This window comes from Corvus moneduloides, chromosome Z (assembly GCF_009650955.1).
Source record: "Corvus moneduloides isolate bCorMon1 chromosome Z, bCorMon1.pri, whole genome shotgun sequence".
In the NCBI taxonomy this organism is placed as follows: domain Eukaryota; kingdom Metazoa; phylum Chordata; class Aves; order Passeriformes; family Corvidae; genus Corvus; species Corvus moneduloides.
The window spans coordinates 45,727,400-45,741,594 of record NC_045511.1 but is presented as its reverse complement, the minus strand read 5'-3'; the positions used below and the strand labels follow the sequence as shown (position 1 = coordinate 45,741,594).

The following is a 14,195-nucleotide window of genomic DNA, read 5'->3' as shown; positions in this document are numbered from 1 at the left end:
ACTCTAACTCTTCAGTTGCTGCATTTTACTCCCATCAGTCATCGCTGGGGGTTCTGTACAAGTTCTACATCTGAAATCTTTTTCTAGGGTGAAGTCAGGAGCCTTAAGACAGTATCAACAGCACAGTAGGTCTAGGGTACTACAAGCAGCAAGCTGATGTGCTGTTACCTAAGAAATGGCTTGGCTTCTAGTAAAGGAAGGCATAGACAGACAGAAAAGAAGAAGGTGCGATCAGCTCCTCCCTCCTTTGACGTGCTAGCCATGGTAAGCAATATAGCCATGGACTAACATAACGAATCCTCATGAACTGGAGCAGTCATGTTTACAGATGAGGGATTACCAAGACCTAGATACCCACTGCAGATCTGTGCTTTACTCAGCTACACACACCTCAGAGTAACACCAGCTTATTTAACATGTAAGAGTACCACATTATAAATGTGACTTCTGAGACTTCATTTGAATCATTTTCACTTGTTTCGAGTAACAGACTGAATTCCATTATTCTAGAAATTTAAAAACAAAAAGAGGGGAAGGGGGGGAGGTAGTAATTACTTAGGAGAAAGCAGAGCTTTTGTGAACTGTCACTGCCCAAAGGCATCTTAAGAGATCAGACAGTGAGTGAATGAGAGTAATCAGAATGGCTACACACTACAGTGTCTTATCCTGTACCATGAGGATGAAGGTAAATTTTCCCATCTGTTAGCACTGAGAAGCTTATTAACCACTATTCTGCTAACAGTTAAGGAAAACTGTATAGGACTGTCTAAGAGTAGGAAAGCAGGGTTAAGTCCCAGTATAGAAACGATACAAGAGCTATCGTTCACCTCTAGCAAACTGCTCCTGTTGCCTTTCCTTTGCAAGCAGAATTGCAAAGTTTACCATCTATCACATTTTTTTCCTCTGAGATGAAAATACAGCAGCAACATTTCAGTGTTTACTGTACAGGCTATCAAATCTAGACAGCAAATAAGCTTTTCAAAGACTATTTGGGCAGAACATAAAGGCCCTTCAAGGTTTTAGTGGAACCTCACTAATGCTGAAAGAATTTGGATCTCAGATCAAACTGTTCATTAGTTTAGCACAAGTTATTTTTTCCAAACTGCACATAAGAGGAAGGACGATCTTGCCACTGTCCAAGCACAGTATTGAGGAACACGTTCACTGAGGTAGCTTGTGGTGCAGCTGCAGTGGGAGCTGCAGGTTGAGCTCTGGCAAAGAGGCCGTGAAGAGCTGACTCTCGGCACAACAAGGGCCCAAGGACCTGTGGCCCAGCCAGGGGACCGGACACTGAGACACGGCAGGAGCTGATGATCCCAGACCTTCCCACACTCAGACTGGTGAGGGGATAAAAGCGTAGGAGTTCCTTTGTTCTGGGTCCCTCCTCAGAGGCACCAGCTCAAGCTGCTTGTTTGTTATTGCACTATGCTTAAATTAATTTAAGGGTTGAGACGGCTGAGAGTCTGCTATGGGAAACCTGTGGTCAATCCAGTAAGAAAACCTGGTGTGACTGTGTGAGTAGCTAGGGGCCTCAGTCCCAGCTCAGATGGTGCAAGAGTGACTGCCAGAGTGGCTCCTGGATGGTTGGGCAGGGAAATTTCCATAACAAGTGGACAACAAGTGAAGCATCTATGTTTTTGACACAGTTAAATTCCTCCTGCTTTCTCAGTAAGATTCATAAATCTCATCTTGCAAGGACATGTCTCTTCCAAAGGAAGCTGAGAAACCTACATGGCCAATCTCAAGCTCCCAAAAAATAATGGGCAAGATGTTTCTAGGAACTTATTGAAGATTCCAGCACAGTTCCACTAAGTCAGCACTGCAGCACTCTGGGCTCAGTTTTACTTGCTGGAAATCAGGCAGAGTTACCGACACTTCTACCTCAGTTGATGAAATGGTTTTGACTAGAGGCAGTATTAAGGCAATCACCAAGTCTTGGTCTCGTGTAAAATTATTGTCTTTCTTGGAAAGAGTTAGCAGCCAAACCTAAAGCTAGCCTGTGATGACTATAGGAAAGTATTTTTGAACCCTAGTTCTACTCTCTAAGTCACTAGACTTGGTTGCAGATTCCCCTCCATGTTACTATTTAAGTTTGAGGCAAAATCTTCAACTAGGAAAAGAGAGGGGAGGGGGAAGAGAAAAAGGCTGGTGTTTTCAGCACTCCAGCATTTCCTTTGCCTCAAATAGTTCAGGCTGTTTGAAAAAGACTTCATATCACTTTCACCTGCTCCTCTCTAGGGAATCAAGCTGTTTCATGTGTTTGAGTAATCTACCCAATGCATGGACTGGAAGCATGAGGAGGACAGGAAGTGAAAACAAGACCTCCACTTCAGTACTGACTGGTTTGAAAGACTCTCCCTTCAAGCCTGCAGAGCAACTGCATTACTCTGAAGAATGGCACTCAGCTGTTCAGACCTCCATGGGAAAAGGCACAGAAAAAGGCCTTGCTATCCTAGAAAGTACAATGAAACTGAAGTTAGAAGCACACTTAATTATGTTTCACTCAGGAGAGATGACTACACAACACAAGGCCAAGCTTTACTTCCCCCTTCCTACAAAAGATGTGCTGGTAAAATCCCCCTAGGACACATACCTGTCTATGTGAAGAACACAAAGACACTTCATCACAGTCAAGACTAATTAAGTTCCAGCACAAGTTTCACCCACCTTTACGGTTTCACTAGTCTCCCTGTGTAAGGAAACTTCTTACTATCTTGCATTAGTAACTGCAATAGCAAGATGAAAACAGGATATGAAAGAATCAAGAGAGTCAGTCCTGAATCACTGTCTTGTTAGCTGGAGGATTACCACTACATTCTTTAAATGTGTTCATCCAAAAAACAGGCTAGGGAATGCTACCTGGCTCTTACTAGGAAGCCGTGAAAACAGGTACACAAGCAGGATCAAGTAAACTCCTAAGTTTTCCTTTGCAAGCCACTGTTTTGACCCTTCCTCAGTCACCACCACCTGCTGACAAGGTGTAAGAAGATGAAAAGCCTGGGGCATACTGCAAGACTTCTCTTATTTCGTTTGCTGTTACAATGAAAGACCTGTATAAAGAAAAAAGAAAAAAACCCCACACAACACAAACAAGACTGTTTGTGACTGTTGGTGTACGCTCTTCCCTACAACGGCATTCTGCCACAGCCACAACCACACATTACAGCATTAGCAACTCCCCTCTTGCACCTAGTAATGCTGCTTTTGTCTTCAGAATAACTCATTCTATGACCTATGTTTATCCAAACCTTTGAGGTTCCAGAAGCATTCTCCAGTAGAGAAGAAAAAAACCCCAGCGATCCCTGCCTCCTCATTCAGAGGCACTAGAGAGACCCTGTAGAGGTCTCAGACTTCTTTCCTGCAAGGCTGCAAGGGAGGTTTTGAGAAGGCTCCTCATCTCACTCTAAGGATTATTCCTGTGCAGCTTTTCTGCCATGTTTAATTACCGCTTTCAGCTACAATGGCTAATTGGCAATTAGCCTGGCATTGAAGAGGTCTTGTTTGTAGGGCAAGAATGAGTTAGACCGTTAACACTGTTAGTCTTAAAAAATGGTAGATAGTGCTAGAGGTTCTGACCCTAGAGATTAACCAAAAGTTTCTAAGAATAATAAAACCAGAGAGATGAGGACTTCATGGCGATTCAGAAGAATAACTTACACAGTTTCATAATAGCATTGCAATGGTATGATATAGCAGATTTATGTGCTACAATGAGATGCAAAACAAAACAAGTATTAATAGACAGGTAATAAGGTAGGTAGACATCCAAATCAGAAGTATATAATTATTTTTTTTAATTAAAAAAGAGACACTGTTGGGTAATACACCTGATCTAAATATGGTAAATACCTTGGCCATGTTTCAGAGTTCTGCTTTAAAAATGAAAGGAACCCTTGAAATAAGGATTTCTAAGCACAAGAACATTATTAGAGTGCCACTGCATAGAGAGATTTTATATTGACAAAATAATTGAGTCTTAATTTAAGAGAGAAACAATGTTAGCCAATTTTGAGCATTTGCCTGTGGAAAGCTGCATCTCATTTTGTGGTTCCTATTCCTTCCGGTCAAGTAACAGCTGAAGGCTAAGCTCCTCCAAGTAAAAAAACTTTCCTGCAATACCTCTTAGTATATTTAGTAGTCAAGATACAGTATTTCCTGCAAGATTAAGACTCTTAGAGTAAAAATAAATGACAGAACTGTGTTAAAAGTGTAGCAATAGATAGCTACTATTTCAGAGAAACCCCATTTTCTCCTGTGCAGTCTGAAAGTGAAATTTTGAAGTGGACATTTGGAAAAAAATTATCTGTGGCCTGTAAAGGTTCCTTATCTCCAACAAAAATATTCGCTCCAGTACATACTGCCTTCTAAGTGGGCCAGAGGAATGTTAATCTTTCTGGACAAGTGTATCAAGTATGTTACTAGTAAAGTTAGTGAACACTTTTTGCCTTAGGTAACTACAAGTGCCCAAAGCAGATGTCAACATCACCTAGGAGCTCATTATCATGAGAATGATTCAGTTAAGAGAAATCAACATTTCAGTTGTGAATGTTGTGGACTTTTCAGATCACTTTTCATATTAATATAAGTAGATTACACTCATGATTGAACTACAACAGGTGCTGAAAAAATCTCCAGCCTCTTTTGATAGGGAGTAGCATTCTTAGGCTACTTCATTTTATTATCAGCTGCACAGCTACATGAACCAGCAACTGCATGAAAGCTGGTTTACAGCTGAGGATCAGGACTTTTACTGAAGTGAATAACAGAGGAAATGTAGTAAACAATTCCAGCAACAAGCTTAAAGCATTTCAGGAAAGGATAGACACAAAAAATGAGATGATTAATGGTGAACCAGCATCAAGGCACATTCCCCTCAAGGGAACTCAAACCAAATGAGTGTCAGATTACTTAAACAAAAAAATTTTGAAGTTCATGAAACTGGCCTTACAAGTTTACAGACAGTTTTATTTAGGAATCAGAGACAAAAAAAAAAAAAAATCTAAGCTGACACGTTAAAAGCTTTTTCCACAATTTCAGACACTGAAGTAACAGTTCTGCTAAGAGAAGTCTCATCTTCAACACATTCACAAGGTACCAAAAGATACTAAGTTCTTGTCCTTAAGATAGGAAAACACAGTGCAAGATGTGAATATCCAGAACATGCCCTGAAGTTATTCCACAAAGAAGGAAGTACTAGGAAAGAGAATATTGCTTTGTACCTTTGTTGTAACCCTGTATGTGATATATGTCTCCATTGTGCACACATGTTTTTTGGGATCATCAACAGTAACAAAGAGGTCTCTAGTTTCCACATCCAAGTCATCATCCAGCTGCAGTCTGTTGAGGAGAGATGAGGAGGAGGCTGGGCTAGAAGTGTCCACGGGTGTGCCATTGGGCAGACTGAGATCCTGTATTGGAGAGGGGAAAAAAAAAATAAGGTAAAGCACAGTATTTTCAAAGATACCATGGACAAACTTCTCTGATATATTACAAGGGTTGTTTGTTTCAGCAGCTCCGTGGATCGCCCTCTTCCAGGACACCTCGGCAACACCCTGAAGTCTTCAAGCATTAAGCTGAGGAGAAAGCACATCACCACTATACCACCCCTAAGTCCAGCACAACCTGCTTTCTATTCATAAGGAAGTAGAGCACTGCTAAACCCACAGTTCCTGGTGAGACTGAGCCAGCCTAGACTGAAAACAAAATAGGTAGGTAAATCAAGAGACCTACTTATAAGACAGGTTTCAGGCAAAGTGGCAACAGTTCAGTTGCCTGGAATGCAGTCAGCTTTCACCTCTGGAGACTCCTATGGTGGATGAAGGAGCACCTCCTCAGAGGCCTCCCATCCAGTCTGTTAACTTCCACACATGCTGACAGCAGTCAGAGCCTGAATTGTCCTCACTGCACTACAGAACAGTCACGGATCATACTCTCCCACACCATGTCCAGGCACACCTCCCTGTTGGGGGTTCTAAAGCAAAGGAAAACACTGCTTTTTCCTTGGAGAGGTCCTCATTCCCATTCTCCCAAGTCTAAGAGTATCATCCAGTGCCTAGAGAAGACAGAGGCTAAAAGATCCAGCAAGTGGCTATTTTAGGAAGAAAACCACAAATGTTTAGGAAGTCTGCAATTCCTTGAAACTGATCTGGCAGCACGGGAAAAAAAACCCACAAAACAACTTTATAGCTAACTTGGTACATCCACACACCTTCAAATCTCACACTTGAGTACAAACCAACTACTCTGTAACAGTGGTTATTGCACTTACATAAATATCACAGCAACTTAACATGTTCTTTGCTCTGGTTTTGTAGCAAAGGGAGCTCACAGTGTGTGACAAGTTCTACAATACATAGGAACATCAACAACAGTGTTAGAAAGTCCTAAGGATCCATGGCTCTTTTTTTAGAGAAGTGAGGAGTTTTTTTTGTTTTCACCTTTTTAATAGTAGTAAAGGGATAGATTTATCTACAGAGTGATTTCCCTTGTTGCTAAGCAGAGAAACATCACTACAGCTAAACACCACATTAATTGAAAGTGTTTTACTTATACAGTTACTTCTTAGACCAAATTTCAAACAATCTGTAAGTGGCTGGACAAAATATATCATCTTAGTAAAGCAATCATGTATGGGTGAGACTGTCTCTGTTCAACAGTGCTCCTTTAGCCAAAGGTTCAGAATCACAGGCAAGAGCTTTGAGGTAAAGTTATTTACAAAGGTCTGCCTTTGATAATGGCTAAAAAGACAGCTAAATTCCTACCAGTCGTTGTCACAAACCCATCATGACAGTATTGGGATTTCATAGAGAGCCATCTGTCTGTTGCAGTACTGCAGAACCGTAGCAGCATTGCTCTTTGCCTAGAGGGCTGCCTTATGAAGTAGAGAAAATAATTGTTTAGCCTAGACATTTTCGGAAAGGGGGGATCTGAACTATTCTTTATTAATAGACAGGTTAGATACATTCTCTCAGCTAATGTACAGAAGAGCCTGCCAACAAACAGATGAAAGGTTTCAGATTTGACTGGCACATGAGCAAGACCAGAAGGCAGGCACCCAAACACTCCCAAGAGGGCAAAAGAGCAGGATGAGCATGACATAGCTTGCCAGCTCAGACATGAGGTAGACACCTGAAACTACACAAGCATCTGGCTTGGACTCAGCATAGGAGGAACATGTGTAACAGGAGGAAGCAATGTCACAATAGCTGAGTAGACAACAAGTTCTGTTGAAATTACACAAACAGAATAAGCAGTAGACAGGATATGGTTAACAACAGGAGATGGCTTCAGAAAATCTGTGGTTCAGCTAGACAAGAGAATTTGGCTGAACAGAGTAAAAAGCAAAGCAAACCTTGGGATACCACAGTAGCTGGAGACAAATCTGTTTCTGTTTCCAAAAGGAAAAGACAGCTCATCATTGCCCATGTGCAATAAGCATTAATGTACAAGTTGTGCCAGAACTGCAGCCAGTCAAATTCTAAGCTTCCAGTATGACAATTAACTTGCAGAAACAGCTTAAGCTTGGTTCCACAGGAGATCTCAAAAGCTTGTAAGAAAACTCTTCCAAAAGACAGCTTAAAGAATATGATGGAATCTGCTTAAAATATGAGAATCTAGAGAAAGAACCAAAGATGGAGCTTGCAGCCAGCTGCATGAAGTTAGCACTTTCCTCACCAGTTCTGCTGGGAGGTAACAATATCATATGAGTATGCTTTGCACATTTTAAGCAGGGCAGAAGTCTGTGAAGGCTTGAATCCACTTCATTGGACTTGAATGTGTTCTTTTAGTCATGGGTCCCGTGGAATGTCTTGGGTGTTAAAGGCTGTGATAGTTCTATCTTGGATGAAACACTCCAGACTCAAGTGTCTCAAATAAAGTTTCTGTACCAGCAGTGGCTCAGACCAGGAGAGCAGCTAGCTGCAGTGGTGGGGAAAGGACAGATGATGTGTTACTGCGCTATACTGCCTCATCTGCAGGATCCTCCCTCCCCTGGCAGCCACAGCTGGCATCATATCCTGCTACTTGGCTAGTTTTCAGTAGATGAAAGCCAAGTTAGAAGCTAACTATTTCTCCTCTTGAACGGGTGGAACCTCCTAGCTAAGTAAACTAGAAACTATGCTTATGGCTGCTGAACCCTCATTTAACAGTACACAGGATCAGTTTTGCTGAAGTCTTACACTATTGCTAGAAAGAGGCAGGCTTTGAAGTATGACAGAATTCCCAGCAAGATATTTCAGGTTGTAATCCTACCAGCAGAGTGCCTGCCTGTCATGTTAATTGCCCCACCTTTCTTCCATGGGACCTGAAGAAATTTTTTTTTTTGCTGTTGTGGAAATGAGACTGAATCATTTGTGTAGGTCTGTTTTTACCACAGAGAGCAGAGTATGTTCTGCAGAGTCTATTGGGAAAGGAGATGGGCAGCCACCTGTGTTTCTACCTTCCACCTTTTTCTAACTATCATACCCACAAGCATCTGAAATACTGGCCAGTATTATCTGTTTTATATAAACAAGCTGGCAAGCTGTGTCTGACTTCAGTGCCAGTGGCTCACGCATCAGCTTCACCTTTAGTGCACCAAGTAGCTGCCCATCCATGTTTTAAGTACCTCTCTGCATTATTAGAGACCAGCACAGTCCAAGTCACAGCAGGTTTTGTCACAGTACCTGCTACTCACAGTGGTCAGTCTGCGATAGAGCTGAGCAGTCCCACAGCTGAGAGGACGGGAGGCTGCTTCTGGCTTTGGGCAAGGTGGCATGGAGGACATGTTTTGTCAAGACATTCTTCACTTCTTAGAGAGCATCCATAAAGATTTTCCCAACTTTTGAAGCTTTTTCTAAAGTAAAAAGCAAAGATCCTTAGTCTCTGTCCCTCACTGCCATAGTTTTGCTAACTGTTGAAGTAGGTCAGGTGAAGGTGTAGCAAGGCCTGGATCACAACCTGAAGTAGATACAGTGTGACATTCAGACTTTCATGTTCATGAGCTACATACTAGGCTCTTGAGTACAGTTGTAAAACCACACAAAGGCAGGCCCTTCATGCATTCCTACGAATTTTCTAGAATTCCCCAAGACAATGGAATTTATGGATACATAAGTCAGACGATTTTAGCAGCACATGTTTGGTATCCTACAGTGCCAGGCAAGTAGGAACTAACTGCCTGTGTTGGAAATGCACCCTGCCAACTATGCAGGCTGCTATCTAGTAAGACTGCTTCACATTAGTTTGTTGTCTCACGCTGTCCAAACACCTTGACCGGCCAGCCTGCCCAGAAACAGATCTTAAATCTATCAAGAAGTTCACTCCATCCAAATATAAAATTCAACTGAATTTTTTAGACTAGAAGTCTGCATGTGAAATCCAAAATGAGTTGGGAAGTTTCCAGCTGTTGTCATCTTCTCCCAGGAGATTTTCCACGACTCCATTTACAGAGCAGTTTGGATCCACATAAAGTAAAAACTTCAGGAGCTTGGTATTCAGTCTTCTGGATGGCAGCCTCCTCCCACGGAGTAGTATGCCAGAGAAAGCATCCAGGACTCAACCCTTGAATACTAAAAAAGGGTCTAAAATTCTGTAGGTATTGCTTTATTGTGAAGTGAGGACCATGGAGTCTTCTGCTGAGGTACAGGCAGCTAGTCAATATTACAGTTTCCACAAACTAAGTCCTAGTTTTCACCTATCCTGCCTGAGCAAGTGTACACCTTAACCAGATGGCTTTGCTCTCTAAGCAGCAGTCTACAAGGAAGCAGAAGGCGTGGTTCAGCCAGGTCTTCCAAGCACACATGAACTCACCTCTGGAAAGGGTTAGCCTGAACCCATGTGATGTTCTGTGCCCATTGCTCCCATTCAACAAGTATTGTGTGACAGTAAGAGACATTTAGAAATGTTGGTGTTTATAGGCAAGAGGTGCACTTAACCCTAAATAGCCCTGCCTAACTTAGGGACCATAAAGCCAGGCCTGTACTGCTCCTAAAACCTCATTGCTTCATTTCCGAAATTCAGAGTGCTGTATATTTCCTCCTTCTAAAAGGTGTTCCATTGCTTTTTGCCATTCATTTCCCAGAGACACAATGACAGCCAGAGTTGTGTTAAGCGGACAACAATTCCACTCAACAATTGCAGCTGGTTTTTGGAACACTCTAATCTCCATACCTTCAGTATATGACAGTAAGTCAGAGAAGAATGGCAGCCAGTGACTGGAAGACTGACGTGGTTTAGACGTGAACATTCCTGAAGGCACTATAAAAGCTTACATGAACTTGGCTTTCACAAATCTGTTCACAGCACTCCAGGTCCCATCCCAGCAAGTTTTGAACGCAGGTATTTTTTGGACAGGTCAGCTCCATGTAGGAAGAAAAAGCACTTCTGCATCCTCCAGTACACCTAGATTAGCTCATCTGTGCACAGCATTCTATTAGAAGACCCCACTAAGCATCTGTTCAGTGAAATTTCAGTCTACCTAAGACTATTATCCAATACCAGCTAGATAGAGAACAAGGGAAGAAAATGTATTTACTTTCCCTTTATGTATGGTCGGTTTCATTCTCTATCAGGCAGTAGCATCAGACTTTGTTTATTAGAAGTCACTTCTGTTTCTTGACAAGTCTGAGGTACTTGACAGTACCTTGCATTTGCTTTTGAGCAGTTAATTTAAGGCACCAATATGGGGAGACAGAGTGCAGAGAAGGGAGAATGCTGTGGACACAGAAGGGATGGAAAGAACAAGGCAGTCATGCTCAACTGTGTTAAAAAAAAATAAATCCCCATAGTTAAATGCCAAAAACCCTATTCATTTCCAGGAAGAATAACCATGTTCTTACACTGATGCACAAATAAGACAGTGCTAAGTTGTTGTTTGACAAGAACTGAAGAATTGTGATAATCAACTCCTAGGCTAGACCTACCCTCCTGGGAAAGGGTAAGTGGTTCTATGTGCCAGCTCCTGACATCCTTCTCCAGTAATGGGAAGGATGGTATAATTTATGTGGATGTACTTAAAAGGAACAAGATGATACTTTCCAAAGAGGTCAGCGGTTTCCATTATAATAATAATCTAAAATCAGACTGTAAGAGGACATTTTAAGAGCAATACAGAATAAGTACAAATCATAAGGAATTCCTCTTGCTCTTACCTTAAAATGTGTCAGTAGACAAGGAACAACGCTGAGTTTCTGAGGACACAAGCCCAAATTTTCACTTCTTAGCCATGGGGTATTATGAACCGTATCTGTGGACTCTGCAGGGATGGGCAGAAAACCCCCAGTCTAACAGGGCCATGCCTCATCTCTAAAGTTTCAGCAGTACAACTGGTATTTTGCCCATCTAACCAAAAATCCACTAGATAAGACTAGATCAATTTGCTCTCAGAATATTTTAAATAGGCGTCCAAGTACAACATGCTGCCAAGCCATGAGTCTGGTAACTTTGCTCTGGTGTTCATTTGAACTAATATTTCTGCTCTGTTGGTCAGAGTTGCCTAGAAACATGCTCCTCAGCATCCCTTAAAAAAATAAGAATTTAAGATGCAACAGCTAATCACGATGGCCTGCAGCCTGGTACCACTCACGCCTGGGAGCATTCTTGCATATACAGGTATCATACTTGGAACAGTGCTTCTTTGCATTTCAGCTGGACAGAGAAACACTGAAACAAGCTTCATAGAGGCACCACATGGTTGACACAAGCATTTTCCAAGCCTTCTCATGTAGGTCACGGGATTCTCACCTCATTTCTGAGATTAACAGCCAAATTGCATAGGACGGATTATTTTACTTTGTGGTTTGTTTTCCCGTAAGTCATCACAGTTAAGCTAAACAGAACAAGAATGTGGGCACAGAAATATTCTGGAAAAACACCATTTTCAGAAAGAGCTATAAGCTATCTCCTACCTCTGCTGCTAAAATCTTTAGGGACTCAGCTACAATATGGCTTAGCTTCAGCATTCCTGTGCACCACGACAAAGGCAAGTGTCACAAGAAGGTGTGAAGTACCTATCTGTTCATATAGTCTGGCTGTAAGTCTGTCTTCTCACAGTCCATAACAGGCTGGCCTCTTTCCCTAGTCTGGAACAGGAACTGTGCAACACCACTCTAAACCTAAATGTGGTTCAGGTTAGACTCTGAAAATGATGAATGTGAGTGGCATCTCATAGATGTTTTATGACAATTAAGACAAGACTTTCAATACTAGTAATAAGCCATGTTACTGTGCTGCTCTGTCCATGAAAGGCCAAATGCCTTCGAAGGCCAGGCATCTGGAAGATGATATGGGCTATTATTTGCAGCAGGCATTAATTAGGCAAAATGTAAAGGTATACGACATGCTTTTGACTTATTAACTGCCACGAAGCTGACATGTACACCCCCATATCCTTTGAACAGGAAAGAAAGCACAAGGAGTAACTGCAGGATTGCCATAGCTTCCTTAATGTGGTAAACGTCAAGAGGTATTTTAACACATCCACAAGATGAGCTGTTCTCTTGACATAAGATGTTCCAGATAAAAGGTTAGCTCTCACATCTGTTTTCAGAGCACTTGAATCCTTGCAGAAAGCTACATCTATCTTCCTAAGGAAGATGCCAGGCTGGCAACTGTCCAGCACAATTAGTTCAGTTAAGTTTAAGCTACACAAAGTAGTACTTATGACCTGATGGAAAGCAAGAGAGTTTAAGATTTCAGCAGACTTGGATGCTCCATTAGAAGAGCCATAGATTCTTTCTACAGTTCTCAGTAGAAGGCACCAATTCTAGTCTTTCTTCAGAGCTCAAAGGCCTCCACAAACAGCAGAAGCTACATGTCCTTAGAAACATTTAGAAAATAATGGAATTTATGAATCTCCTCTAGCTCTGTTAAGTTCCACGTCTGTATGCAAGGATTTTGTTTCAGTAGTATTGTTTGTTATATGGATTCTGCAGTTGTGTGCACAGAAACACCAAAAACCATTCTAACATGTTAAAGAGCACCTTGTTAACGAACAAGCCTAACACACCCAGTGTTTTGTTTAAAGCTTCATTTTCAGAAGCTGAGCTCTGACTTTAAATAGCAAAGTAGCAGCCAGGATTTCAGACCATGAGCAGGAAAATTTGAGTCCTGCATATGACTAAATCACTTCCAATCCAAGAAACCAGATTTATATTTGATTACAGATGAAACAGCTTATTAAGCTTGTCCAAACTAAACTGCCTTCTCCTAGAGACATACAGTTCTGTGTTAAAGCTCTGCAGACACACCATGCAGAAGTCTGTTTTTTTCTGTTCACTCTCTAGAAGTAGGTTTAGTTGCATCTGTTATCTAGGTACCCAGTGTCACCAAACTGTTAATTTGGCCTTTGAGAGCAAACAGTAATACGCTCAGTTTTTTTAATGTGGACAGATGCAAAGGACTGGGGAGAAACACAGAAGAAATAGGAGGGAAAGACGTAAGAGGGCTGGAAAGCACTGTAGTATCCTGGTGAATATTTCATTTAAAAAAGACAGAATATGCATACACTATGATGTGAGTTCCCTCATGCTCTCTGTTTCAGATGAGTTGCATTAGCTTTCCTGATGCAGACCAGTGAAGACTTCGTGAGAGCAAGTCAGACTGACAAGGTATCACTGTGCAAGTAACGGAGGCAAAGATACATAAGAGGGGAGTATTCATGTTTACATCTCAAGCCCTGGAAGAGTTGGAGGAGTGGATTCTTGGAGAAGCTCTCAGAGTTAGTTTATGCAGGTGCAATTAAAGTGATATCCCTCTATTACATTCACTGATACACAAGACATTTTCCAGTAGAAATCCATTTGCTCTCAAAGGTACAAAATAAATGAAGTGCTCACCTGTTGGAAGAAAAAAAACCCAACCCTAAACCAAAACCCACACAGTATGACTGCTTCAGTCCCTGCTTCGAGGAGAAAAACTGAGGAAAAGCAGTCACACAGTATTTCCTCAGTAAGAAAACTATCTATAGAGACTGATGGACTTGAGACCTACAGACTAATCTATCTAGAGGAACACCTTTTAGTTGATGGTCTAGGCTTGCCACAGCCACAAAGGTATACAAAAGTTATTTAGCACACATGGCTTTAAGTGAAGCATACTGATCCAGGAGCAGGCTAGTCAGCACACTGGAAGTCAGCATACAAATTGTGAAGAGGTCAAGATGATCACTGGCAATAAATGACATAGATTAAAAATTTCCATAGATTTTCTGGGCAACA

General features: G+C 41.6%; 1 protein-coding gene across 2 annotated transcripts in view; it reads right to left on the bottom strand.

The window, feature by feature from the left end:
* Positions 1–14,195, bottom strand: part of SNX30 (sorting nexin family member 30) — a 68,214-nt gene that overhangs the window by 43,273 nt on the left and 10,746 nt on the right. For both annotated transcript variants that reach the window (XM_032095759.1, XM_032095758.1), the window contains exon 2: positions 5,220–5,408. In XM_032095759.1, coding sequence (XP_031951650.1) covers positions 5,220–5,408 — 189 coding nt within the window. The remainder of the gene's footprint in view (positions 1–5,219; positions 5,409–14,195) is intronic.